Raw genomic sequence first — 27,955 nt, 5'->3', positions numbered from 1 at the left:
CAGAAGTCATTATGTAGAATCATCTCGTGAAACAAGCAACAAAATCAGTCAGCCTTTCACAAACAAGGGGTGTTCCAAACAAGCAGGGAGGACTTCTGGCTTCAGACGATCATTACGCGTTCTGGGGAGGAAGGATGAGACAGCATTTACCAACAGCAGTACAAGCTGTCTCAAAAATAAATTTTTTCCTACATTGATGTCCTGAAACCAGCTCATCAGAAAACAACCTTCTTTCCTAAGCTTCTCCATAGTGCAAAGTCCCCACCCCTCCAACGTGAATCCTTATGTTACTTTTAATAACCAAAGGGTGGAAGCCAGTCAAGTGTCCACCAACAGATGAAGAGACACACATCCTGCAGTGAGCACACAGGGCCTACTGTGCAGCCTTGACAAGGAAGCAGGTTCTAAGGCATGCTACCCACAGACAGCCCTGAGGCGTTCTGGCAAGTGAAATGAGCCAGGCACGGGGACGGACACTGCATGGCTCCGTGTCCATGAGGCGGGTATCCAGTCAGCCATCTCAGACAGACAAGTAGGGTGGTGGTTGCCAGATGCTGGGGGACACGGGGAGGTTACTGCCCAGTGGGCAGAGAACAGGCACTTCTGAAATATCTTTGCGCTGGAGCATCTGTGTGCAGTTCCCAACGGGCACAGCTTCAGTTTGGGAAGATGAAGAGTTACCGCCGGGCCCAGTGACGCACATCTGTAACCCCAGTGACCCGGGAGGTCGAGGATGGCAAGTTCAAGGCTAATAACTGATGAGACCCTGTCTCAAAAAACAGAAAAGGCTGGGGGCGGGGGGTGCAGCTCAGTGGTAACACACTCCTGGTTCAACTTCCAGTACCAAAATAAAGTCACAGAAAAGGATGGAGGTACAACACTGTGAATCTATTTAATGCCAAAGAACACCTAGAAGTGGTAAACAGTAAACCACTTTTTCTGTTCTCTTTTTCTTTTTTCTTTTGTATTGGGGGCTGAACCTGGGGCACTTAACCACTGAGCGGCATTCCTAGCCCATTTGTGTTTTATTTAGAAACAGGGCCTCGCTAAGTTGCTGAGGCTGCCTTTGAACTCGTGATCCTCCTGCCTCAGCCTCCTGAGCCACTGGGACTAAGGCGTGCACCACCGCACCTGGCTTAAACCACAAATATTAAAAAATAAATAAATATGAGTTCCACCTTGACCTTGACTAATCACACTCTGAAGTTGGCCATCACATGACGCTGGCCTCGAGTTCATTCTAAGCGTTGGGTTTGGAGATTCGCTGCTGCCAACCTCGACCACCCTGCTCTCCTTCCTGCTCCAACCCATCCTGCCTTGCCAGAGCAGGGAGAGACAGGGCAGAGATGGGGACATGAACGCTGGCCCCTGAGCCAGCAGCTCACAGGAGCAAGAACAGAGGGGACATCTAGGATCAGGTCTGATAATCTGGCCAAAGCAAAGGAAAGAGCAAGAAGTTAGCGCCTGGAGTGCTCAGCCCTGGGTGGTGCCTTTCAAATAAGGCCAAGGGCCGCCACCCTGTGAAGATGGACTCTCCGTGGCCTCGGTGCCACTGACCTGGCTCAACTTCCATCCCTTCTCAGTGTCACTGGTGACCACTTTCTGGACCTTGCTGCTCATTTGCTGGTTTTCTGCTTTAGCCAAAGCAGCAAACTGCCACGTGTGTAAGTCTCCAAAGGCCCTTCCAGGGGTGGACGTGACTCCCAAGGCAGAGGTAAGAACGACCAGGAGCAAGTTCAGTAACGGAAGCATTGAAGCGAGGCCCGCACGCGGGCCTTACCTGGATCCTGCCAGGCACGAGGTTGTCCGAGGTGGTGAATATGAGCTGCTTGGCGCTGGAGGTCTCTGGGGAAGCCAGGATCACCTTCCCAGTGCCAGCTCCATCTGGGCTGGTCAGGATGAACTGCTGCTTGGAGGATCCCGAGGCGTCCACTGCGGTGACTATCTGGATCTTCTGTCCCGTCTGCTGGTCTGTCACAATCTGCAAGACAACACAGTCGTGGGACCTGTCACTTGGAGGTGGCACTCAAGTGGTGACTGACCGCCAAACGCAGGTCCTTAAGCCACTGCTGGTCTACAATATTCACCTTTTCATGCAGCAGCAAGAGAAATAACACAACAGTGAGTTTTCAGAAGTGAATTTGCACAAAACTCATTTTATGTTAGGATTATAGCTTTAGTATTTTTAGCATTAAAATCCTATCATGAAATAAAGTCAATAAATGAATGATAGGTTTACCTTACTTCAACTCCAGCGGCTGGGGCTGGGGCTCAGTGCTCAAGCGGTTGCTCAGCACGTGTGAGATTCTGGGTTTGATACTTGCCTCTCGGCAAGCAGTGGGCATCAGGGCCACCTGGTTCCCTCAAGGAACCTGCTCGGCCAACGAAGGCACCTCACACACACTGCTCTTCACAAGGAAAGGTGTGGCCAAGTGGCCGTAGGCCCAGGGCCCAGTGCACAAGCCTGGACAGGACAGCAGACGGGGAATGAAGACGCGGGAGAATGCAGTGACCTCGCTTCCAGCTGAGAGGCGTGAGGACCCTTGAGGCTGAAGGACAGCACTGAGGAGGAGGGACAGCCTTCCACTGTCATAGCCGACGGCACAGCTAGAGTCCCCCACCAACCTAAAAGGAGGCAGGAAGCGCTGTGGAGGAACCTCCTTTAAAACGCCTCCCTGCCCAGCGCTCCGCTGAAGACCCCAGCCACGGGCTGCTGGCACGTGCCCTCGGAGCCCCGCGGGAGGGACCCCAGCTTAGGGAGACACAACGGCCTCTGGAAGGTCCTCACCCTGAGACCTGAAAGTCCAGGGTCTGACTTTCGCTTTCCGTCTAGCAATTCCATCTCCATCCTAAACTGTTTTCCTCCTTAAGAAACCAAAGTCCTGTGACTGAGACTGAGGGGTCTTCAATAACCAACTCCAGCCAGGCATTTGCTGGGGACGTTTCTATGAAACGTGTCATCATGGGCCACATCACAGTGTGCACCACAGCGTGAGCTGCCCAGAACGCCGTGGCACGTGGCTGTAGGATGCAGACAGAGCCAGCGCGGCCCAGCACAGGGAGCAGAGTCTCCTCCTGCGGGTTCCTCCCCAGGCCTGAGGTGCCAGCAGCGGAGACCAGGCAGGGCGGGGCGTGGGAGGAGGACTGGTCAGACAGACCAGGGCTTCTGCTGGCTGCACACGGAATTCCAGAGCACAGAGGGTTCTTTTCTCCCTTTCTCCCCTGGGCCCCGCAAGACTCAGGCTCCTACAAGTTCAAGAATTACAATGTTTTCAATCTTTTGTTTCGGCTTGCCCTCCATCACCGCAAGACATTTGCAATCTCCATTTCAAGAGATGACCTCCAAGAAAAAAACCAAAGACGCAGGCAGAAACCAAGATTCCCCACGGCCTACGGCAAAGACCTGGCTCAGACACGGGAGGGTGGGCTCCTGCCAAGGAATCCCTCCTGAGGGAGAACCAAGTCCCCCAGGGTGTGCTGTGCCTGTGAACGTGACCTTATTCGGAAACAAGGCCTTTGCAGATGTAATCAAGCACAGGTGAGATCACAGTGGACTAGTGTCCCTGTAAGAAGGCCATGCGGCCAGAGGGGCAGGGACTCTAGATGTCACCATCTAAAAATTGAGTATTTCCCATAAGATTCAGGTTCAGCGTTCTCCTGACAAACTGGAGGAAGCCCTGGCCATGCTGGGCCCAAGTGCCCCACGGCATGAGCTGGCTGGAGCGAGGTGCAGTGGCCTCCCCTTTAGACGGGACAAAGGTCCTCTGGTTCACCCGACCCTCGCTTGGCCTACCTCCTTCGCTGCTGCCGGGGCCCATAAGTACCCGAGTCTGTGATCCTGAGACAGGCTCTACAGCTAGAGACCTGAATGGAATTCTTGCTCTACAACGATTCCAACTGTATCAACCTGGATAGCTACACAGCCTCTGATGTCATATTTTTATGAAACAGAACAACTAGGGAAATTCGATGATTGTGTGTGGGAGTATCCGGTAGACCACGAAGAGGAGCGACCGTGGTACATACGCGTAATGCAAGGTGGGATGGCAACAGAGACATAGGCACGACCAGGACCAACAACTGAAAGAAGCCAGAAGCAAGTCGCACATCTCGTGTGTTGGCATTTGTAGGAAGTTCCAAGAATCAACAAGTCCACGGAGACAAAATGTAGACTTGAGGTTTCCGGAAGGCGACAGCGAGAAATTGCTTAATGGGCACAGGGGCGATGAAGTGTTTTGGGACTAGACAGCGGGGTGTCTGCACAACCTTGCAAACACACTAAACGCCGTGATTACACTTTAATATGGTTAGCTTTACCGAAAATTATTATCTGCAGGCAAACAGATTTGTTAAAAATGTATACAATAAACTCAGGGTATCAACTGAAGTCACCTCAAATGAAAAGGGATATAAGAGGAATGATACAAATTGCTCACTCAGAATCAGAGAAGGCGGAGAAGCTTCTGGCAACTAACAAAAACCAGTTATAGAGCTGGATGATATTAATCCAAGTATATCAATAACTTTAAATGTGAATGATCTAACACACCAATTAAGAGACTATCAGTTGGGTAAAGAAACTCGACTATGTTACCTATAGAAATCCCATTTTATGTATAAAAACACAGATTAAAGTAAAGGAATAAAGATGTAACATATGAACACTCATTAAAAGAAATGCTAAGTAACTTAATTTTAAACAAAGTAGACTTCAGAACAAGGAAAATATCAGGCTTAAAGGGGTATTACATAATGAGAAAGGGATCAATTCTCCAAAAAGGTGTAACAATCTTAAACATGTATGCACCTAACAACAGAGCATCAAGGAAATGTGGGCTGGGGGTATATAGCTTGACAGTTTAGTATTTTTGTCTAACATGCAAATACTGGGTTTGATCCCCAGCATGATAAACAAAAGAACTGAGGGAAGGGAAGAATGACAAAATTGCAAGGTGGAATGAAAAAACTGATACGCTTGGAGACTCAATGCCTCCCCATCATCAAGGAGGCATTAAACAAATAGATGGCCTGAATAGCACTATCAATGTGGTATGATTACCATTTATAGAACATCCTATCTAACACCACTATTCTCAAGTTTCTGTGGATGGAACATTCGTCAAAGAGAGCACAATGTGGCACACAAAACAAAGTTTTAAACTAGAAATCATACAAAGTGTCTTCTCAGACCTCAACGGAATTAAGAGTTAGAATCAGTTCTAGAAAGAGAACCAGAAAAATCCCCAAATATTTAGAAATCAGAACACACTTCTGAATAAGCGTGGGTCAAAGAAGATGTCTAAAGAGATTTATGAACTCCACGGAGCTCATAGTAGAGGTCTTGACCATAGATACTTCTTTGGGAGTCACTGGTGTATAATGATAGGCAAAGTCCTGGGCTCAGCTGGAGTGTACCGAGGAGCAAGGACGCCCAGGATGGAATTCTGAGGAACTCCAACATTTACAGTCACACAGAACAGCAGCAAAGAACTGCAGCCAGTACCACTGATGCACTCCATAATTTTTTTTTTTTTTTTTTAAATAAATGGTCCTTCGATGTTTTCTAAGCATTAACCTGGTTTCTCTCTACAAAGCAGGTACGTAGCTGATTGGCTGATCTGGGTCATTTAACAGTGGTGGTTCTAGAAAGACTTATTATTTTAATATATGCATTTATCCTTTGGTTCATAAACTGTGCTTAAATGTAATAATCAGAATCACATATACTTCTCAAAAAGTCTGCGGGTTGAAAAGTAAATGGAGTGGGGCAATGTAAGGATGGGACAGTTAACTTTTTTAATACATAAAATCTAAGTAGTAGCCTAGTTACTAAAAAAATAATTTTTTGTTTTTATTTTTTTGTTTTGTTTTGGTTTTTGACATTGGGGATGAAACCCAAGGTGCTTTATCACTGAGGTTTATCCTCTGACCCCCCTTTTTAAAAGGTTTTTTTTTGACAGTGTTTTGCTAAATTGTGGCAGCTAGCCTCAAACTTGTGATCCTTCCACCTCAGTCTTCCAAACTGCTGGGATTACAGGTATGCAACACCATGCCCACCAATTTTTATTTTTATATATGGATATACATGCACACATATATCACACACATGTGTGTACATGTGTGTGAGTAGATATCAAAAGTGCAAAATTTGTACAGCAATGACATTATTTCATTTGGCAAACTGACAAGATTAGAAAGTACAGCATGGTGAGGTACAGTGGCATGTGCCTACAGTCCCAGCCACTCGGGAGACTGAGGCAGGAGGATCCCGAGTTCAAAGTCAGCCTCAGGAACTTAGCACAGACCTAAGAACTTAGTGAGACCCTAAATAAATAATTCTCTAAAAAAAGAATTAAAAAGGGCTGGGGATGTGGCTCAGTGGTTAAGCACCTCTGGGTTCAATCCCTGGTACAAAAAAAAAATAGTACAGCACGATGCACATTGGGCTGGTGGGAGTATAAACTGGGACAACCTCTCTGGGGGCAGTGTGGCAAAATGGGGTCTCAAGCGAAATGGGAAGTCTGATTTGCACCATATGGAACCATCTTCAAAAAAAAAAAAACACTTAAAAAGAGCAGGAGCAAACAAGAAGCAGACAAGTCACCACTGTGATGTATTCCCATGTGTCCTTGTCCTGCAGACTGACAGGACAAGACTAACTCTGGAGGAATGAAGGCCATATGGCAATGGCACTGTCCCCTGGGCGAGGGCTGTGCCACCCCGGGAGGAGAAAGGCTGCTCCTTTTTCATGCCTGCGGGTGGGGTGAGGTCTCGCTGCACGAGTATTACCTGCTCAACACGCACCAACAGGCCAACTCCTCTAAGCCCCGGAGAGCAGAGTGGCGAAGGAACCAGCAAAAGGGCAGAGAACAAACAAAGCAGCTCAAAGGGACGTGCAGGAAACAAGAGCCAGAGGAGTGGGAGGAGGAGGGGAGAGGACGCAGCTCCAGGCAGACCCCGCGGCGCGGGAACAGGCGCTCTCCCCGGGCGCCTGGGCCAGCCTAGGCCGTACCCAGGGGACGCTCAAGTGCGCAAACTCCATCCTCCTTGGCCCCCAGCGCCGAACCCAGGTCCTTCGCCACTGACCTTCACCCAGCCCTTTTCTTTTACGTTTTGAGACAGGCTTTCTCTCGACTGCCGAGACTGGCCTCACACTTGTGATTCCCCTGCTCAGCCTTCCGAGTGCCTGGGATCACAGGCATGCACGGCGTGCCAAGACACCAAATGTAAAAAAATACATACACATACATAGCCCAAGCCCTTCCTTCCTTCCTTCCTCCTTTCTTTTGTGGTGCTAGGGTTTGAACCCGGGGTGCTCTACCTCTGCTACTGAGCTACACCTCAGTCCTTTTAAATCTGTGAGACAGGACTTGCCAAGTTGCCAGGCTGATCTTGAGCGGGGAACCTCCCGCCGCAGCCGCTGAAGCAGCTGGAGTACAGGCGAGCACCTCTGCGCACGGCTGCGATTCCTTTCTAGCCAGATGGGATGGAAATCTCGAAAAGTAGGTGTAAGTAAATGCATTTTATAGACCCGAACAAAACATTTTCTTAATACTCTCCCGAAGACCATGAACTTGAAAACAGGGAGATGCAGGACTATTTCAGGAAAACCTCCAAGTCACGGAGAGGGCAGGAGAAACGATACCAAGTCTGACCCCAAACAGGGAGAACCGGCAGAAGTGGGTGCGCTGATTATTCCCAGCATGTAAAACTCAGTGTATTACACATTTTCCTTTTCATTTACTTTCATGGCTTTAAAAACCTGAATTAAAAAAATAAAATCCGAGCCTGATGTGTGCCGTCCTCCACGGCCTCCCAGGCTCCTGCCCTGCACCTCAGTGTCCCCAAAGCAGCAGCTCTCAACCCGCTTACAGAGTCGCTCCCCCCACTCCCCGGGGGGCTGACGCTCCACCTACTTCCTCGGAGTCTTCTGAGCCATCACAGTGACATGGACACAGGCTCTGCTGCAGTCAGATCACCCTTTGCTGCCTTGCATAACTAGATACATTTTTCTTGGGTTGACTGCCACCTTTATTATTTTTATCAGTATTAAAAATAACATCAGTCCTGGAAAAAATACCTCAAGCCCTCCTTACTGGGACAACTAAGGAAAATCTGGAATATGGAGCATGGACCAGGTAATGGCATGTTTCAGTATTAAATCTTCTAATTTTGATAAACGTATTGTGATGATGTAAGAGAATGTCACTGTCCTTATGATGAATCCAATGCACAGTCTGTTTCTCAAATGGATCAGAAAAAATACTCATTTAGAATGTGACAGCAAGTAACTGGCGAACTTGAGTGGCGGGCACAATGAATTTGTATGTACTATTTTTTCTAAGTTTGAAATTATATAAAAATAAAACATTAGCTGGGCACAGTGGTGCCCGCCTATCATCCCAGCAGCTCAGGAGGCTGAGGCAGGAGGATTGCAGGTTCAAAGCCAGCCTCAGCAACTTAGGGAGGTCCTAAGCAATCCAGTGAGACCCTGTCTCAAAAAAAAAAAGGGCTGGGGATGTGGCTCCATGGGTCAAGTACCCCTTGGTTCAATCCCCAGTTTAAAAAAAAAAAAAAAGAATTAAATCACAACAATGTGCTGGCTTCCTACAGCTTTTCAGGCCTTAGTTCACCTAATCTTTCACAACATTATATGGTAAGTTCTATTACCTCAGCACTGTACACCCACAGGGTCTTGGAAACTTTCCCCAAGTCACCAGCTGAATGGAGACACAATTTAATCCCAGATCTGTACATTCAAAAACACAGCTCCTACCTGTTGACTAGCCTGCTGTCCTTTAAAAGTACAAAAACAAAAACAAAACAAAATTCACACCGAGGGATAACTGCAAGCTCAGCACCAAGCTTGGGAAGAGCCTCACCATACAGATAAAATGGGGTGCTGGAAACGCCTAAGGAAACAGGAAGCTCTTCTTCCGACAATACAGAGGACGTCCACCACTCTCTCGATACACACTGAACACTGACAGTCCTCTGGGAAACCACGGCATCCCTACCGTCTTCCCCATGATTTGAAAACGATGTAACAGTGAAGTGCACGAAGGAAGCTTCTTTCCTGGGGTCAGGAGAGTGGGGATCTAACACCTGCCACACACAACTGTACAAGGAGCAACCTTCAGTCATCATCAGCAAACAAGAACAAAGTAAAGAGAAAATAACAGCTCTCTGAAGCTCCTAACCTGGGCAAACTGCAACACCCCATTAGGGTCTTCTTCATTTCCAAACGCGTTTCCAAGTGCAAACGAAGGGCTTCTGTATGATATATCCACTATGTAACAAAGACAACAATATTTAACAACTCATTTCATTTTACCCAGCAGAAACATTTTCAGTTTGTAATAGGAAGAGTCCATAAAATCTCTGAAGAGGAGGCAAACTCTAGAATTATCTAGTTACTATCTAATAATATTTACTGACACCGAGCTCAAAATAAACTATACAAGAAAGCAATCCTTTGAGTCACTCAAATCCCCCGCCCACCCGGAACCTCTCACGTTCACGATGTGCAGCCGATGTTCTGCCTGCTGCTCAACTCTCTTCACAGGTTTTGATTTGGCCTTTTGGTCCGGCTTGATGCAGTGACACGCATCTTTAATCTGTCACCAGTATATTATCCCTTCCTCCCGGCTTGTTGCCGACCTTCTCTGAGTAAAACAACATCCAGAGGGCCAGAGGCAGGCTCAGAGCCCTGGCCCCGGGAAGTTCCTAACAGTCCGTGAAAGCGGCAGCAGTGATCACACGTAGTTAGCACGCGGTGACACTACTTCCCGCCAGGCCCTCCGAAGCGCTTTACGAGCAACATCCCGTGGGTTCCTCACATGAACCTGTGAGGCAGGGACTATTAGGCACATGCTGCAAACAGAAGTTCGGTATTTGAAACTTAACTGCCCCAAATAGAAAAGACCACCAGGGGCCCCTGCCCTGGAGTAATACACACTGCCTACCGATTAAGTGTAAAATGCTACTTTATCACAACAGTTTGAAATAACAATTTAGACTTTTTAGAGATAAGTTAAAAGGGCTGGAGGGGCAGCTCGGTGGTAGAGCACTTGCCCGGACTTGAGTGAGGCCTTGGGTTCAATGCCCAGCACCACAAAACCCTTAAATGAATATTACATTTTCTTTCATTTTTTCCACGGACAAGGTTGGACTGTACTTGACGCCCATCCTGAGGCAGGTTTGTTTCTGGAAAGGACTTGGGGGAGGCTGCCTGGTCCCTGGCAGGTGGCTGGCCTGGTACCTGAATGCGCTGAGGTGAGGCTACCGCAGAGTCGGTGGAGATGATCTGGATGCGCGGGGAGGGGCTGGTCATCCCTGGAGATTCCGGCCGATAGGTCTGCGGACGTGGTACCTGTGGGTGAAATCAGAAGGGGGTTCAGGAGGTCGCACAGGGGTCTGAGGACCATGCCTCTTGCTTTTGCTGTGACAAACGTGCATCCTGAGGTGTCAACAGGACGACAAAGGCAGCACTCAGATCTGCCACAGGAATGGCCCATAAAAGACAGCCTTACACCAGCTGTTTCTAATATTGAAAGTGCAAGGAAAACCACCGAAGTTTTCAGTTTTGCTCTGCCCAACCTTAAGAGAGCTACCAAATTAACTTTAGATATACTCTCTGAATTTTTTCATCTGTCCAAGCCAGATGTTTCTAGAGAAAGGCTCTCGACAACACTGCCAGGGACGCAAGAACCAGCACGACACAGAACTGGAGGGATCAGTGCGCAGGAAAGGGCCCTGCCAACCTTCCGGCCCCAGCGGGACGGAGTTAGGAAAAGCCCACCCGGATCACCAGGACCTGGAAAGTAGTCAATACCTACCCAAGGGCAAGGGTCAAGGTGCTGAGGGGTCACCTGGGTACCTTGAAATAAGACAGTATTATTTTCCTTGATTAAAAGTATGTCACGAACCAGTACCTTAACAAACTTCCAGAACATAGGAGAGAACATTTCCTAACTCATTCTATGAGGCCACTATTACCTGATACCAAAACCAAACAAAGATACAAGGGAAAAAAAAAAAAAAAAGACCAATATTCCTTATGAATATTGATGTAAAAAAATCCTCAACAAAAGAAAGCAACCAAGTCCAGGAGCATACTAAGGATTACAGACCAGGATAAGTGGGGTTTATCCAAAGAACTCAAGCTAGTGCAATGTATGAAAATCAAGCAGTTTCATATACCATATTAAAACAAGGACAAAAGCCACATGGTCATGTCAACTGACAGAAAAGGCATTTTGACAAAATCCAACACCCTTTTATAAAAGCACTCAATAAACTAAGTTCTCATCTTAATAATAAGCATCTACCAAGAAAGAAAGAAAGAAAAAAAAAAAGAAAGAAAGAAAGAGACCTTTCCCCCAAGATGAGGAAAGAGGTCTGCTTTTTCACTTGCACGGGGCATCCACTGGAAGTGCCAGCAGGGCCATCAGGGAGAGGGGAAGGGAGGGCAGGGCACGCGGGCATCTAGATTGAAAAGGAAGAAGAAAATCACCTGTGTGCAGATTAAATCACCTTATATAGAGAAAACCTTACATAACAACAAGTAACAAAAAAAAACTTAGACCTGGAAAATGAGTAGAAAAGGTTGCAGGGTACAAGATCAACACACCACTGTCACTTGTATTTCTATACATTAGCGACAATCTGAAATGACATTAGGTAACAATCTCACTGACTGTAAAGAATGAGATATTTAGGAATACTTTTAACAAAGTAAGTGGAAGGTCTATACTCTAAAACTTATAATCCATCACTGAAGGAAATCTGAGACAACTTAAATAAATGGAAGAAATTTGTGCGTATGGATTAGAAGAGTTAAAATGCTGGTGACAATACTCCCAAACTGACTTTCAAAATTCAATGAAATCTCTACCAAAATTCTGTAAGCTCTTTTCTTTATTTTATTATTATTATAATTCATTTATTTTTTGGGGGGGGATTCATATATGCCAGGCAAGTGCTCTACCACTGTGCCACATCCCCAGTTCTTTTAATTTTTTGTTTTGAGTCAGATCTTGCTAACTTTCCTAGGCTGGCTTTGAACTTGTGATCCTCCAGCCTCAGCCTCCCGAGTAGCTGGGATCACAGGTGTGCACCACCCCATTCACCCTCCAGGTGCTTTTTTGCGCAAACTGACAGGCTAACTGTAAAATTTATATGGAAATGCAAGGACCTCAAAATAGCCAAAACAATCTTGGGGCAGGAGGTGGTGGGAAGCAAAGTTGGAAGACTCACACTTCATTTCAAAACTTATTACAAACCTACATTAAACAAAACCATGTGGGATCCAGAACTTCTATTTCTGGGCAACGCATCTAAAGATTTAAACCAGTCTATGGAAGACACGTGTGCACAGCCACGCTCAGCGTCACATTATTTACAACAGCCAAGTCATGGAATCAACCTACATGTCCACCAACAGATTAAGAGATAAAGACAATGTGGTGCGTGTACACCATGTAATACACTATTCATCCTGAAATCAGGGCTGTTGTTTGTGACCCGAATGAACTAGAGAACATTATGGTAAGTGAAATACACCAAGCAGAGAAAGAGAAATGCGAGTTCTCCCACATGGAATCTGAAACAACCAAACCTACAGAAACAGCGGGTTGGGGGTTACAGAGGCTTGGGATGGGCAAATAGGCGATGCTCAAAGAACATAAACGCTCTCAAGTTTATTTTTGAGATGTACCTCACAGCACAGTGAATAAATCAATAGCATACTGTATGGCTCAAAACTGCTGAAAATAAATTTCAGTAAGTCTCACAATTAAAACTAAGTGTTTGTAAAATGATGGGCATGCTAACGACCCCACGCTGTACTCATAAATCTCATTCTTTGTAACTCACAACACATGAACTTATCAATTGTCAACTTACAACTAAAAAAACCTCGTCTCTGTATAAAGACAAAAGCCAATGGGAAAGAACACAAAACTCAGAAATAAACACTCACATGCCCGTTCACATGATTTGGGGAGGGGTGCTGGAGATTTAACCCAAGGGCGCTTTGCCACACCCCGAATTCTTTTTTGTTTTGAGACAGGCTCTCACTAAGTTGCTGAGGCTAGCATCCAACTAATGCTCCTCTGTCTGAGCCTCCCAAGTCGCTGGGATTACAGGAGTGTGTGTATTGGGGGGGGGGGGGGGCGGACAGGGGGACAACTTTAAATGATATACCTTCAAAGTTTTTGTCTCTTTTAGATAAGGCACTCCAGAACCACGAACCAGCCAAAATCGCTTGGGCATCCTGGTCCACCCTTTTCAGGTGACCTCAAGTCAACTTTGCTCATTATAATACTAAATTCTCCACCCAGGAGGAGGTCTTGTAGCCATTCTTAGAACATGTTAACTCATGAGAAAGCATGACCTTGAACTGAGCATGCCCGGGACAGTGTGCCTACCCTGACATGTGACGTGTGATGATCAGTCTTTCCTGTACGAATAGGCTTGAGTTTTCCTCACAAAAGCCCTTGCTTCCTCTGCTCAGGAGGTGCCACTTTGAGAATTCTCTCTGGCGCTCTCCTTACTTGCTACGAGTAATAATCCTTTCTCTCCTTGTTTATCTCCTGGCTTTGTAACCTACTGTATTTTGTTATGAACAGGCAAAATAGTCTCTTCAACCAATGGAGATGAGGCGACTAGACATCTAATGAGAAGGATGAACTTGGATTCTACCTTGTACTATATATAAAATATTAGCTCAAAATGTATCAAAGATCTAAATGGAAGAGTCAAAAAATTACAAAACTCTTAAAAGAAAACAGGTATAAAACTGTGAAATTGGACTAGGTGATGTTTTGGGGGATGACACCAAAAGCTTAACTTAAAAAAAAAAAAAAATCAGATAAACTGGACATCAAGAAAATTAAAACTTTTATGTTTCAAAAGACACCATTAAAAAAATAAGATAACCCACAAAGTGGGAGTAAATTCGTGAAAACCTTATATTTGAGCTACACATCATACATTAAAAACTATTAAAATTATTAAAAAAAAAAAAATTAAAAATAGATATAAGAGGGGCTGGGGTTGTGGCTCAGTGGTAGAACACGTGGTTATTTAGCATTTGTGAGGCATGGAGTTTGATCCTCAGCACCATGTAAGAATAAATGAAATAAATGCATTGTGTCCATCTGCAACTTAAAATTATTTAAAACAAATAGGTAAAAGACATTCTTCTAAGAAGATATATAAATGACCAATAAGCATAGGAAAAGATGTTCAATATCATTAATTATTAGGAAAATTCAAGTCAAAGTGACAAGGAGATACCACTTCATATCCACTTCCACTATAATGGCTACAAAATAGATGGACAATAACAAGTGCTGACGTTCCTGTGGATGGGCCGCAACCCTCCCACACTGCGGGTGGTGAGAGGAATGAGGGATACAGAGAACACTACACTCAGAAGAGCGATGCTGATGAACGCTGGAATGCAGAATAGGAACTTGTGATGTCACACTTCAAGCGCAAGTAACCTAAGAAAAATACACAAAATGGAACTTTGTCAACGTTAAAAACTTTCGCACTTAAAGGACAATATCAAGAATGTGAAAAGAAAATTTACTGAATGGGAAAAAATAATTTGTAAACTACATATTTGATAAGGGGCTCGTATCCGGAATATATAAAGAACCCTTGTAACTTAAGAGCAGAATAATAAAAAATGATCAAAGGGATCAAACAGACCTTTGTTCAGAGACGATAGACAAATGGCCAGTAAGTACAGGACAAGATCAAAACCACGAGAGGGCCCACTCCACACCAGGACGGCTGCAACTTAAAGGCCCGCAAGAACGAGCAAGCGCTGTCAGGATGCGGCAGGAGGGAGGAAAAGGAACCTCACGCACAGCTGGTGGGACCGCAAAAAAGTCACTTGAAAAAACAATCTGGCAGTTCCTCAGAAGTTTAAAAATGGAGGTATCATTCAACGAGCAATTGCACTTTTAGGTACATATGAGAAGAATAAAAACATGTTCACAGAAAAATGAGTGCACGATGTTTCTAACAGCATTGTTCCTAATTAATAGCTCCAAAGCGAGAACGCAACACTCATCGACTAATGAACAAAACGGCCCACACCACAGGGCATTTTTAGCAGCACATGCTACAACACGAAGCACCTGAAGTAAAGAAGTCAAACACCACAGGCTCTACGGTTCTATTCATATGAATGTTCAGAAGACAAATCTATCACGACAAAGTAAACTCATGGTTGTGTAGGGCGGGGTGGGGGGATGGCAAAGAGGGCTGGGGTTTCTTTTTGTGGTTCTGGAATTAGGCAGTGTGGCGGCTGCACAACTTTGTGAATGTGTGAAAGCCACAGAATTGTACACTTTAAATGGGTGAATTGTAAGTTATGTGAATTACATCTTAGTAAAGCTGCATTTTCTTTTTTAAAACAATGAACCTCACTGAATCCATGATGTAAGAGACGGGGACAGTGGTCACCCCTAAGGAGGGGCATAAGAAGAGCTCCTGGGCTTTTAGGAAATTCTATTCTTGACCTGGGTGCTTACATGGAAATGTTCTCTGGGAAAATTCACTGAGTTATATGTGGATAAACTTTAAACTTATGTGTAAATTGATCTTTAAAATAACAACTATACTCAAAAAGTGCTTCACTGAGAGACCAAAAGAGCTTTGTAAGTCAACAAGCCATGGTGACCATGGTCCACGCTTTACTTGAGGACCACTTATCCTTGTCACCCTGGAGCTGTGTGCTACAGCATACAGCAATGGACAGTGACCCTGCCTTCAAGCCTCTGCAGAGAAGGCTGGATGGCTACAGGGCTCAGCACAGGCTGGGCCCTGACAGCGCTGTTCAGCGTTCTGCAAACTTGCCTGAGCTATATGTGGGGTTTACTCCCCAAATTTTGGCTTCCTTACCCAGTTAGGAGTGTTTGCACATTCTACGATTCCTCTTACATGAGAAGTCCAAACTACTACCTGAGAAGGCAGGGTCACACTGGCAGTGGGCTCAGCAATAAATTTAGATGAAGAAAATATCCTTAGCTGGGTACAGTGGCACAGACCCATAACCCCAGCAGCTGGGGAGGCCGAGGCAGGAGGATCACGAGTTCAAAGTCAGCCTCAGCAACTCCGCAAGACCCTGTCTCCAAATAAAATGAAAAACAGGGCTGGGGATGTGCTCAGTAGTTGAGTGCCCCTAAATTCAATGCCAGGTACCCCCCACGTAGCCTTAAATATCCCTGAGATTCTGTGTGGAGATGCTTAATTGAGCATCTGAACGTCTGAGACCCCCTACTTTTGGGGTTTTAGAAAGGAGATGTGGTGGCTTCTGGGTGGCAGATTAAACACGGTCTTCCTTGAAGACAGTGATGCCATGAGGTCCACTTAAGACAGTCTTGCAGTTGTGTGTGAATTTAGAGTCTACTATTTTTTTGTGTGTGTGTGTGTGTGTGTGTGTGTGTGTGTGTGTGGTGCTGGGGATCGAACCCAGGGCCTTGTGCTTACAAGGCAAGCACTCTACCGACTGAGCTAGCTCCCCAGCCCCCTTAGAGTCTACTATTATGAACAGATGGCCGGGCAGGAAATCGTTCCCCCCAGAAGCATGCTGCCGAGAATCCTTTAGCACCATGATAAAAGGACCCTCGGGTAGCAGGATACTCTGACTCACTGAGGACTTTCTCTCTTTCCCACCCACCGGCTCCAGTCTGCCACCAGCCTTGGCCTCTGCGCAGCTTACTTTCTACCCCTTCGACTGCTGGGACGGAATCGGTTTACGCTGCCGTGTGAGCGCCTGCGGACAACGCCCAGGTGAGCTAGGCCCGCTGAGGACATCTCATCTTCCAACAGGAAAGCTGCGAGCGCAAAGGACTCCTGCATACCATAAGCAAGTGGGTGCGGCTGTACAGTTGGCTGTGCGCCTTCCAGGGCACAGTCTCCAACGCAGGATGAGAGGGCGACACCACCTGTTTCACTTCACTTCCTTTCCAACACACGTTCAGCGTCCCTGAGTGGGACACAGCCTGGCTCCAAAGCCTGGCATCTCAGGTGTCTCCCTGGAAGCCTTCCTGTTTATGGCTACCTTGGAGGGCAGGAGAACAGTCTTTGTTCCCAAGCCCAGACACACGAGGCCCCACAAGGACTGCAGTGAATGAACCGCGACCACCTTAGGGGAGCCATATGAAGTCTGGGATCCTGGGGCTCTGCGGAGACCTTTCTTTGACTCCACTCGCTCTCTCTGCTAATTAGACACCCTGCAGGTGCAGCTCAAGGCGAGTGCTGAAGCCAAGTAGGTCTGCCGCCAGCGGGAAGTCACGTTTCACGCTGGAGCAGCACCTTCCCGTTCCATCACAGCATTACGCCGCCTTGGCAGTGTTTTGTTTTTTTAAAGAAACAAATGTTAGGAGGAAATATTCTGTGGTTTCTACACAGTCATTTGCTGAAAGACAGATTATCCAGGTTGAGGAAGACATTCACAGCGCGGTCAACGTGCATCTCTCACGATTTCTCCATCTACAACGTACTCTGGGGTTTACTTGCAGCAGTCCCCTGGGTAATGAACAGGGCAACAGAGCTCATGCTGATGGAAACACAGCACGCAGACCCAACACGTGACAATCGCCACCGAGAACTTCCAACTTCTCCTTTACGCTCCCCTTGAAACGAGGGCAATGTCAATGCCTGAGTAGGAAAGGGTTTCGGGCCAGCAGCCACCCCCAGCCTGCAGTGACACGGAGGACACATCCTCCCTTGATATTTTCTTTTCAAAGCACCATTACACGGCAAGGGTGGGGAAAGGTCACTGAGCAGTCAACCCTCTTGGCGTCGCCACCTGCATCGCAGACAGGAGGTGTGAGTCCCCTACACCTCCCACCAAGGGTCAGAGTTTATGAGGCCCCCTGCAAGCCCCTTCCCCAGGGATTACTTCTCCAAGGTCTGGAAGTCCAGCTGTCTACAGTAAGTCAGTGAAAAAATGAAACCCGAACATTATAAATGAGCATAATTTATATCAGACTTGATTTTCCAACTTTTGTACTTTCTAGCTGCTAGTTTGGTTTTAAAAAGGGGAAACTGTACCACTAAATTTCTTGGCACAAAAACAAAGATCCAAAGTCAACAACTACTTCCCAACAACTACTTTACATAACAATGCTTAAGAGCAATACAGTTCATAAATGCTTTGTTCGCAGGCAGATTAACTTGTAAAAAAAGAAAAGAAAAGAAAAAATACCCGACAAGCAAGTAGCTTTGGCCCCAAGTGAATTTCTCCAGCATACCCAAATACAAGTTCCTAGAAGAAACACTTTGCTAGGAGCTTAGCACAGCACCACACACTGAGCTGCTGGAAACCTCTGCTATTTTACCAACTGCTTCAGAAACACGCGCCTGTTGACATGCACTGCGTTACACAGTGGCTCCCCCAGAAGCAGGAAGAGCAGCCTCGTCCTGCAGCCCCGCTCTCCTCGGGCCACTCACTCACCATGCCAACGGCTCCCTGCAGCTTTATTTACCTCTTCGCCCAGCAACTCCCAGACCAAACACCAAACGCCAGGAGGTGGCTGAGGAATTCACAGGCATGAGCTTTCCCAGCCGGCCAGGGCAGATTCCATTCACAGAAACCAGACGAGGCTGTTTAAAGATGCCCTCTCTGTGACCCTGCTCTGCTGAAGGTCAAGTACACTATCACTCCCTGTAACCAAGGAAGCAAAAGCGACATGTTCCTGCTGTTCACCAGCTGCTGAAGCAGTCTGTCTAATAATGGGATTAACGGCTCCTGCGGAAGACGCACTTGAGGGGAGGCACGCTCTGCTTTCCCAAGTTCTCCCTTCCTCAGACTGCTGCCTGTGCTCAATTCTCTCCTCCAACCTCCTTCCCCTCAAGCATCACCTTTCCTTAAGGGCTCACAAGAACATCACCGTGACAACAGTTTCAGAACTGTGAGGATGAAGACGTGGAGAACCCACATGTTCTGCACGTTACACCTTCAACCTCACAAGGCACCAGGCTCGTGTTTTCACTAATACCGAGTCTGGGAAGGCTCCTCTTTCATTCAAAGGTAGGCAACAACGTAAAAGCACAGGAACACCCACAAGAGTACAGAACCGGGCTAATGTCCTACACCCACCCACCTGTGCTGGGCATAGGAATGCAGGACAGAGCTGGGACCCGAGGCCTCCTACTCTAGTAGGAAGATGGACATATGCAGACAGTGCGAATCAGGAGAACTGCAGGCCCAAAGAAAGGCTTGAGTCTTAGTCCCCAGGCTCACTGAAGAAAGGGACCTCATCAAGTCACAGTGAGTTTCAGACAAGAACACCGTCACCAGGCTGGCTATCTCCTGTTTGACTCAGTATCTGTTTTAATAGTTCAGCAAACAACGATGAGAAGATGCTCCCCATCATCAAAGAACTAAGCAACTGCCTCGGGAAGGAGGAGTAGGAAGAAAGAGGTTATGTGGATACACTTTTATGTGGGCTGCAGGAGGAAGTTGAGAAAGGCGGGATATTTTAAAAATAAGTTCATGTCGCAATCCACCACAAATTTCAACTCAAAAACTTGTACGTGCACTAACTTACAGCAACTTCAGTTAAATGAGTATGGCAGCCATTTTTCAGATTCTACCACAAACGCAGGCATCCTAATCCAAAAGGGAAAACTAAAGGGAAAAAGAGATGATTCTGGTTTTTTTTGAGCAAGTAAACTAGGAGCCTTTCCATGTCCACAGCCATTTAAAGTTTTTTTTGGTATTTTTTTGTTTTTGTTTTGTATTGGAGATTGAATCCGGGGGCACTTAACCACTGAGCCACATCCCCAGCCCCTTTTTGTATTTTATTTAGCGACAGGGTCTGAGTTGCTTAGGTCCTCGAGAAGTTGCCGAGGTTGGCCTTGAACTTGCGATCCTCCTGCCTCAGCCTCCCAAGCCGATGGATACAGGCCTGCACCGTAGCACCTGTCTAGCTATTTGAAATTCTAAGAAACCTAACAGTGCATTCACTAAGTTCAGTCAATTAAAGGTAAATAAAAGCAAAGAGATCAGCTGGCAGATGCAAAAAGCTCCAAGACTAAACTATTAAGGTCAACAGGTCTCTTCTCATCATAAAAATTTTTTCATGCTCTCTGACCTGATAATTCTGCTTATGGGAATCTACTATACACAATGTATCTTCAATACAGAAATGGCTATCAGTGTGTCCTCAATTCTTTCTCTAGGGAAGACAGGAATGCCTGCTCTTGGGGGTGTGGATGAGGAAGAGCCTACCTCCAGAAAACACCAGAAACTTGCAGTCCCGGCTTCCCTTGGACGAGGGGAGCCGGGATCAGGCAGATGCACTAGCCCAGGACTGAGCTGGAAGCCATGGCTCATCTGCAGCCTGGCTGACGTGGTGGTGCGTGGCCACAGCTGCCCCACACTGGCTCTGCAGCATGATTTCAGGGGTTGTGAGTTGCGGAGTTATTTCTCTACTTTTCCTGGTGTAAAGCTTATCTCCATCTGTCTGTCCATCCATCTTCATATACATTTTAACTCAATATTCTTTAAGAATCTCATTTTTGTTTAAGTCAGCAATAGCTGCTTTCCATTCTTTGCCTTCAGGCCCATTGACTGGTAAACAATAAATGTATTTATCAGTGTTAAGAGTAGAGAAAGGTCCAAGGCAACTTATATGTCCCCAAGAGGATATGGGTTAGTAAATTATAAAATATATCATTATTCAGCTATAAAAAGTAGTGGTCATGCAGGTTATAGAGTAACCTGGTGAGAAGAGAATATTTGTGAATTAACATTTCATGAAATCTTAAGACACCAAGTTGTAGTCACACTGTGATTACAATTAGAATCATATGCATTATGTAATTAGATGCATATGAAAAAAGATTAAAAAAACACATCTGTTCAGTCAATACACACATCTTAAATGCTCACTATCTTGCAGGTACTGTATTTTAGGAACTGGGAACACAACAGCAAATGGGACGCGTCAGCCTCCCTGGAACTCGCAACCAAGGGCAATAAAGTACCTCATTTGTAGATAAGGAACTGTAAAGCAAGGAGTAAGGAGGATGTTAGGGTGTGGATGTGAGGTGTCCCCCAGAGGCTCACATGCGAAACAATACAGGAAGTTTCAGAGGAGAAATGAACGAGTTGTAAGAATCTTAACCCAATCAGTGAATTAATCCCTGATGGGATTCGCTGAAGTGGTAGGTGTGGCTGGAGGAGGTGGGACTGGGGTGCGGCTACAGGTATATATTTTGTATCTAGAGAGTGGAGTTTCTCTCTCTGTTTCCTGATGATGTGAGCTGCTCCCCTCTGCCACGCTCTCCCACCATGATGCCCTGCCTCACCTCGAGCCCCAAGGAATGGAGCCGCCTCCTATGGACTAAGACCTCGGAAATCATGAGCCCTCAAATATACCTTTTCTCCTCTATAATGATGCTGGTCAGATCCTTTTAGCGTGAAAAAACTCACTAAAACAGAGGATAGGTGGAAGTGATTTTCATTTCGTATAGTGAGATGATAAAAAAATCATATTCCTTTTACAATTAATTTTTAAATTTTCCAATATATTACCTTTCAAGACACTCTTAAGGATGAAAAATAAAGTTTTGGAAACTTGACCCTTATAAATCCTCATCTTAGACTCAAATGTCAATTTCAGCAGGTTCAAAGTCCTAAGTCTAAAAGGTACAACTTTAAGCTGGGCACAGTGGTGCATACCTGTCATCCCAGTGGCGTGGGAGGCTAAGGCAGGAGGATCACTAGTTCAAAGCCAGCCTCAGCAAATCAGCAAGACGCTGTTTCTAAAAAAATTATAAAAAGAGTGGGGATGTGGCTCAGTGGTTAAGTATCTCAGCGCCAAAAAATAAATAAATAAAAAATAAAAAAGGTTCGACTTTAAAACTTTCATAAGACAATTTAAGAATTATGACCATGTGGTAGGGAAATAAGATATGGACAATGCAACCCACAAAGAAAAAGATCGATAAATATAAAATGTAATAAAAAGCTATAATAAAGATATTTGCAAAGTATTGAACCAATGATGGAGTTCACACCACAACTAAATAAAGAATTCTTACTAACTAGTGAAAAGGGACAAATCAAAACAAAAATAGTTTTGAGAACACAATTTCATAAATGAGGCAGCATCAACAGTCCATAAAAAGAATTAGTGTTATTAATGGGAAAAAGCAAGCAACAATTTCACACCTGCCTGACTGGCAGAAGTCAAAAAGTCAGATCACACCACGGCTCCCAAGAATATTTCCCCACCAATTAGAATCCACAAGTGTACCTAATATCTGAGAACCATGGACTTCAACTCTTAACAGATAATTTATTTGATTTCACGGGGAAAAGAAGCCCAATTAATCTTACTTGAAAACTGGTTAATAACCCTGACATGTGACATACTGGACACAGATCAGATATTAGAACTGGAGAGGTTTCTTTGGTTGGTGATGTCTGGCCACAAAGGTCACTCTAACTTGCTCTGTTGCGGGCTGTCTGTTGTAAGGATGTTTACTGGACCCTCGACATTAAGGCCAGGGTATACGGGAACTGGAAGCTGTTACAGGTAACTTCTCTCTCCATCACTTTCTGGGGCCACATGGTTCCCCCCCAATCCTCTTTGCCTTCTTCTGAGAGTCTCGTTACTCCTTTTTCTGAAGGCTGGGGGCCTGTACAAGGCCCTGATCCTCTATGCCCTTGGAACCTGTGTCCAGTGCCCTCTTTCACTATGCGACAGTAGAAGAGTTCCGTAACCCTCTCCAATACCCTGAGCTTCCCTGATAATGAAGTGACAGGGGCTAAGGGCAGAGGTCGTGTACAGCGCCTGCCTCGCATGTGCCAGGCCCTGGTTGGGATCCATCTTCCGCACACACATGAAAAATGTCACAGTACTACTTCGCAGGCTCTCTGTTAAGGGTAAATGAGATCGCACACCTACGGGCTCCGCAGGGTCTGGCACGTACGAGGGTTCACACGCTGCCATGTTACTGGGAAGTGCTGTCGTCAAGTTATTTTTTTTTGGTTGTAGATGGGGACCATATCTATTTTATTGACGTGGTGCTGAGGCTCCCACCCAGTGCCTCACATGCTGGGCAAGCACTCTCCCACGAGCTGCTGAGGCTCCCACCCAGGGCCTCGCATGCTGGGCAAGCGCTCTCCCACGAGCTGCTGAGGCTCCCACCCAGGGCCTCGCATGCTGGGCAAGCGCTCTCCCACGAGCCGCGGCCCCAGCCCCCACGCCATTTCTCAATGTGAACGTAACCTATAAACTGTCAACAGAAACCAAGTCAGAGCCTCTGCAGAAACCGAACTGATTCACAGGTGACTGCTCCCAGCTCCCCAAGGCCTTGTGTCATCGAGGGACATCACAGGACACCCAGGGCACTGGCACAGCAGCTACGGGGAACACACGTCGTCTTGGACATGCTCACCGAGTGGTACTCCCGTCTTCACGCACCGTATGCATCTCTCTCAAACCTCATCAGCAGTCGGCATCTTAAACCCTGCCTTATAATTTCTTCCATAAAACTATTTTCACTGTAAGACAAAATCCTATATAAGTTGTCTTTATTAGGATTAACAATCTTTAACTGCTTTTTATGAGGGTTATTATTTTTATTAGTTCTCTGGTCTACTCCATGTCCTATTTTTCTAGAAGCTGTTATTTTTAGCGTACAGAACACAGGGTTCTGTATTATGTAATATCCAAAATGTCCATTTTCTAATTCTTAAAGGGTAGAAATCTTATCAATTTAGCTCAAAGCATATAATTTGGCTCCATCCACATGGACAAGGAGGCCAGGGATCATGTAGAATGGCTACAGCCACCCAGAGAAATTCCACTGCAGGGATTGTGGACATCCCTGCAGTTTAAAAAAGGAAGTACCCCCACCTCTGCTCCGGCAGAAGAGCCTGGTCCATCAGGCCGAGGAATGGCTGCACCTGCTGCTCTCGGGCTCAGATTCAACCCTTGAGGACAGCTCACTCTTCCGTTCAAAACTCTCCACTGGCTCCCAACTCGCGTGAAATGAACTACGAATCCCTCACCAAGGCCTATAAACCCAAGACGGTGGCCTGCTTCCCACCCTGCCCTATCCCCACTCTCCCTTCGCCGGCCACACAGGCCGCCCTGATGCTCCTGTAGGGCCAAGCGCTGCCCCGCGCCCTCCCTGCCTAGCATGCTCCCGCCTCTGCACCCTCGCCCAGGAACTCACAAGACCCACTCTTCCTTCATTCACGTCTCCACCTAAACTCCACCACCTCAGACAAATGTCCCCTAAAGGGGCCCAGACATTAACACCCGTCATTTTCAGTCTTTCCAAAGCAGCACTGCAGTTCTCCTGACACTTCATTAGCCTTCAGGCACTTACTGTCTATTTCTAACAGAATAGAAAATCACGTTAGCAAAGCCTTCATCTGGAAAACGAAAATAACGTCCAGCATGCAGGAAGTACTCCTAACAATTCTGTGGTAAACGAAGGAGGTATTTCCGGAGCACCTTAAAAGTCCACTGGGAACAATTACAATTCACTTTACAAGGACAGGTACTTCCTGACTTCCAGTGAGATACGGAAAATACATGCATTTATTATCACTATTCCTTTACCATGTCACATTTAAGAAGGAATAAATGAATAATAATGAAATGTCCAAACACACAAGGACAAAAAGAATAGTCAAGGAGATGACAGTGGACCCCAAGTGCTAAGAGACCTTCGGAAGCTGGAAAGCAGATGGTGGAGTGGAAGCTAACCCAGCAGAGCGAGCGAAGCTGCGCCCTAAAAGCCTGCAGAGGCGCACACTAAGGAGAAGCCAGCGCTCCCCTCAGAGCCCTGCGAGGCTCAGTATGAGATGAGGACTCTTGGTTCAGCAGAAAGCTGAGCTAAGAAGCAGATGAAACCAAGGGAGCGGCTTCAGGGGGTGCCGCTGGCAATCCACGGCCACCACCACCCGCTCTCCCTCCACTGCAGAAAGGAGGGCGCATAGGTATGGAGGAGCTGGACAAGGAGGCCCGAACCCTGAGAAGGAGGACGCATCTGCACAGTGAAGGAGGCAGCCCTCTCCCCTCCCTCTCCTGAGGGCAGACACGGCAGAGCTTAAGCATGGAAAGGGGACTCTCCGCCACCCCGCTCCCATGTCCTGTGCCACAGCTTTACAACAAACAAGGACAAGACGCTGGCAGCAAGGCCTGTAGCTCTCAGACACACTGAAGAATTCTTGCCCAGAAAAACTTGAAGGACTCCAGAAAAGAAACCTGCAGATAGTGGATGGGCACTGGTGCCCATCTTGAGAGTAAGAAGAGATGGCACAGGAGGGAAAGGAGGACAGGAGGCCACTAGCCGGAGACAGCCAAGATCCAGCTCATCGGAAGCTCTAGAAAGTCCCGCACAAAGCCGAGGGAAGAGACGACCAGAGAACTAGTGTAAGGCCATTTCCTAAGACAGGAGATGGGAATTCCTACACCGAAAGGACATCTGAGCACCCCGCATCATGCATCTGAAAAGCTACATCTGCTAAGGGACATAACCACGAGGTAAAGAAAAGCTCTAACAGTTGGGGTGGGAGGAGCGGAAGAGAGAGGGTCACCTGTGAGGCCTAAGCAGGGGGATGCTGTCGCTCCAGCACTGTGCAGGGTGAGGCCCAGGAGCTCAGGACTGGCCTGGGCAGCACAGCCAGACCTTCTAAAAATGAAACAGAGTGGCCTTGACCTTTTCAAAAGCAACACCAAAGCTGAAAGACAATGAAATGCCTTCGAAATTCTTAAGTCAAACTACTTTTCAACTGGGTTTCTCTTCCTAAACTCCCAGTTAAGCATGTGAGAGTAAACAAGGACATGTTTGGAAATCAAAGATCAAACACCATCCATCTCTGATGCACCCTTTCCAGGAAGCTATGGAAGCATGTTCTCCATAAAAAGGGAAGGAAAAGTGATAAAGGAATGAGGAAAAAAAACAGGGACTCAAGGAAACGATCTAAAACAAGAGAGAAGGGCTGACAGCTGTTCACAGCAAGCCAGAACCACCACCAGGAAGGACAGGCCAGGGCAGAGGCTAGAAGGAATGCTTCCACAAAGGAAGGAAGTGAGAACTCCTCTGATGTATTCCAATGGAAAACAGGAGAGTTTCACAACTGCACTGGGGACACCAGGAGGCGCGTTACATAATTACACAACAGACCCACTCCTGCAGAGGACAGAGGTGTGGACACTCCACTTAAACTCCGACGTTTCTCCATCCACGACGGTAAGTCAAAAGACAACGTCTAGTCAGAAATAAAAGCGGGGTCATTACTACAGATGTTACAGCAAAAAAAAAAAAAAGAATTGTAAGTGAGTACTAGCGGTAACTCTGTGCCCCACAAAACTGGATTAACTAATGTTTCTAGGGACCAATTCCTAGAAATACAACCTACTAAGACTGATGAAGAAATAGAGAATCAAAATAGACCTTCAACTAGTAAGGAGATCAAATAAGTAAATGAAAACCTCCCAAAAAGGAAAAGTGCTGGGCCAGATGGCTTCACTGGTGAATTTTACCTAATATTTAAAGAAGAATTTCATCAATCCTTCAACCTCTTCCAAAAATTGAAGAGGAGGGAACTCTCCTAAACTCATTCCGAGGCCAGCGTCACCCTGATGCAAAAGCCAGACACAGGAAAACCGTAGCCCAACATCACTTACCAATGACAAAATCCTCAAGGAAATACCGGCAAACTGAATTCAGCAAGTTAAAAGGAATATGAGCATGATCAAGAGTGGTTTGTTCAAAGAACGTAGGAATGGCTCAGAACACCAAAACTAATCAATCACACACCCTATCAGTACAACCAAGGGAAAAAGCATCCCACACGATCAACTGACGGAGAAAAAGCATCTTGACAAAATTCAGTCCCTTTCACGATAAAGATACTCAACCAAAATGAGGAATAGAGGAAACTCCTTTGACATCATGCAGGCCTTACATGAAAATCCACAGCTAACATCACTGCCTTTCAATGAGGAAAGACCAGAAAATTTTCCTCTAAGATCAGGAACAAGACAAGAATGTGTGTGCCTTTGCCACTTCTGCTCGACACTACTGCACGTTCTAGCCCCAGCAATCGGTCAAAAAAGAAAGAAGGAGGCATGTATATGGGAAAGGAAGAAAAACTATTTCTATTTGTAGCCAATGGGATCTGATATGGAAGAAAGCTCTAATTGTTAGAATAAGTATGGCAAAGTTGTGGGATACAAAATCTACACACAAAAATCAGTCACTTTTCTAAACACTGCAGTCTGAAAAGGAAATTAATTCCATTTACAACAGCATCAAAAGAATAACCACCCAAGAAAAAGACTAAAAACTACAAAACACTGCTCCAAGAAATTAAAGATGTTATAAATGCAAAGACATCCTATGTTCATGGACCTGGAGGACATAATGTCAAGATGCTGAAACTATCCAAGGCCATGTACACTGATTCAATGCAATCCCTACCAAAATCCCAATGATTTTTTTTTTTTTTTTTTTGCATAAACAGAAAAGTATATCCTAACCTTCTGATGGAAACTTTAGGGACCCAGACAGTCAGAACAATCCTGAAAAGAACAAAGGTACATGTCTGACTGATTACAAAATTTACTACAAAGCTTCAGTAATACAAACAGTATGGTTCTGGCATAAAAAGGACATGTCCAGACCAATGAAATAGAACAGATCCTAAACCTGAAGAATATCAAGCTAACTGAAACAAACCAAAGACAAAAGAACAAGTTTTGTGTAACTCTCCTTACAAATGGCATCAAAAGCAGTGTGGCGGTTGTTGGGGGCAGATGGGGGGAGGGCAGGGAATGGGGAGGTCATAGCAGCAATATTCATGGGACCCAAGAGATGAGAGCAACTCAAATATCTATCGACAGATGGATAAATAAATAAAACGTGGCCCTATGGAATATTATTCAGCCTTAAA

General features: G+C 46.0%; 1 protein-coding gene across 9 annotated transcripts in view; it reads right to left on the bottom strand.

Moving 5' to 3' along the window:
* The window catches only part of Nr2c2 (nuclear receptor subfamily 2 group C member 2), a 63,267-nt gene that overhangs the window by 15,936 nt on the left and 19,376 nt on the right, over positions 1–27,955 (bottom strand). For all 9 annotated transcript variants that reach the window (XR_007106250.1, XR_007106249.1, XR_007106248.1 and 6 more), the window contains 2 exons: positions 10,262–10,372; positions 1,781–1,981 (listed from right to left, as the gene is read on the bottom strand). Coding sequence is in view for 6 of the 9 variants with exons in the window: in XM_047534617.1 (XP_047390573.1) it covers positions 1,781–1,981; positions 10,262–10,372 (312 nt within the window). In the remaining 3 variants the exon portion in view is untranslated. The remainder of the gene's footprint in view (positions 1–1,780; positions 1,982–10,261; positions 10,373–27,955) is intronic.

The sequence above is a fragment of the Sciurus carolinensis genome, chromosome 19 (assembly GCF_902686445.1).
Source record: "Sciurus carolinensis chromosome 19, mSciCar1.2, whole genome shotgun sequence".
Lineage (NCBI taxonomy): Eukaryota > Metazoa > Chordata > Mammalia > Rodentia > Sciuridae > Sciurus > Sciurus carolinensis.
This window is presented reverse-complemented; position numbering and strand designations above follow the sequence as displayed.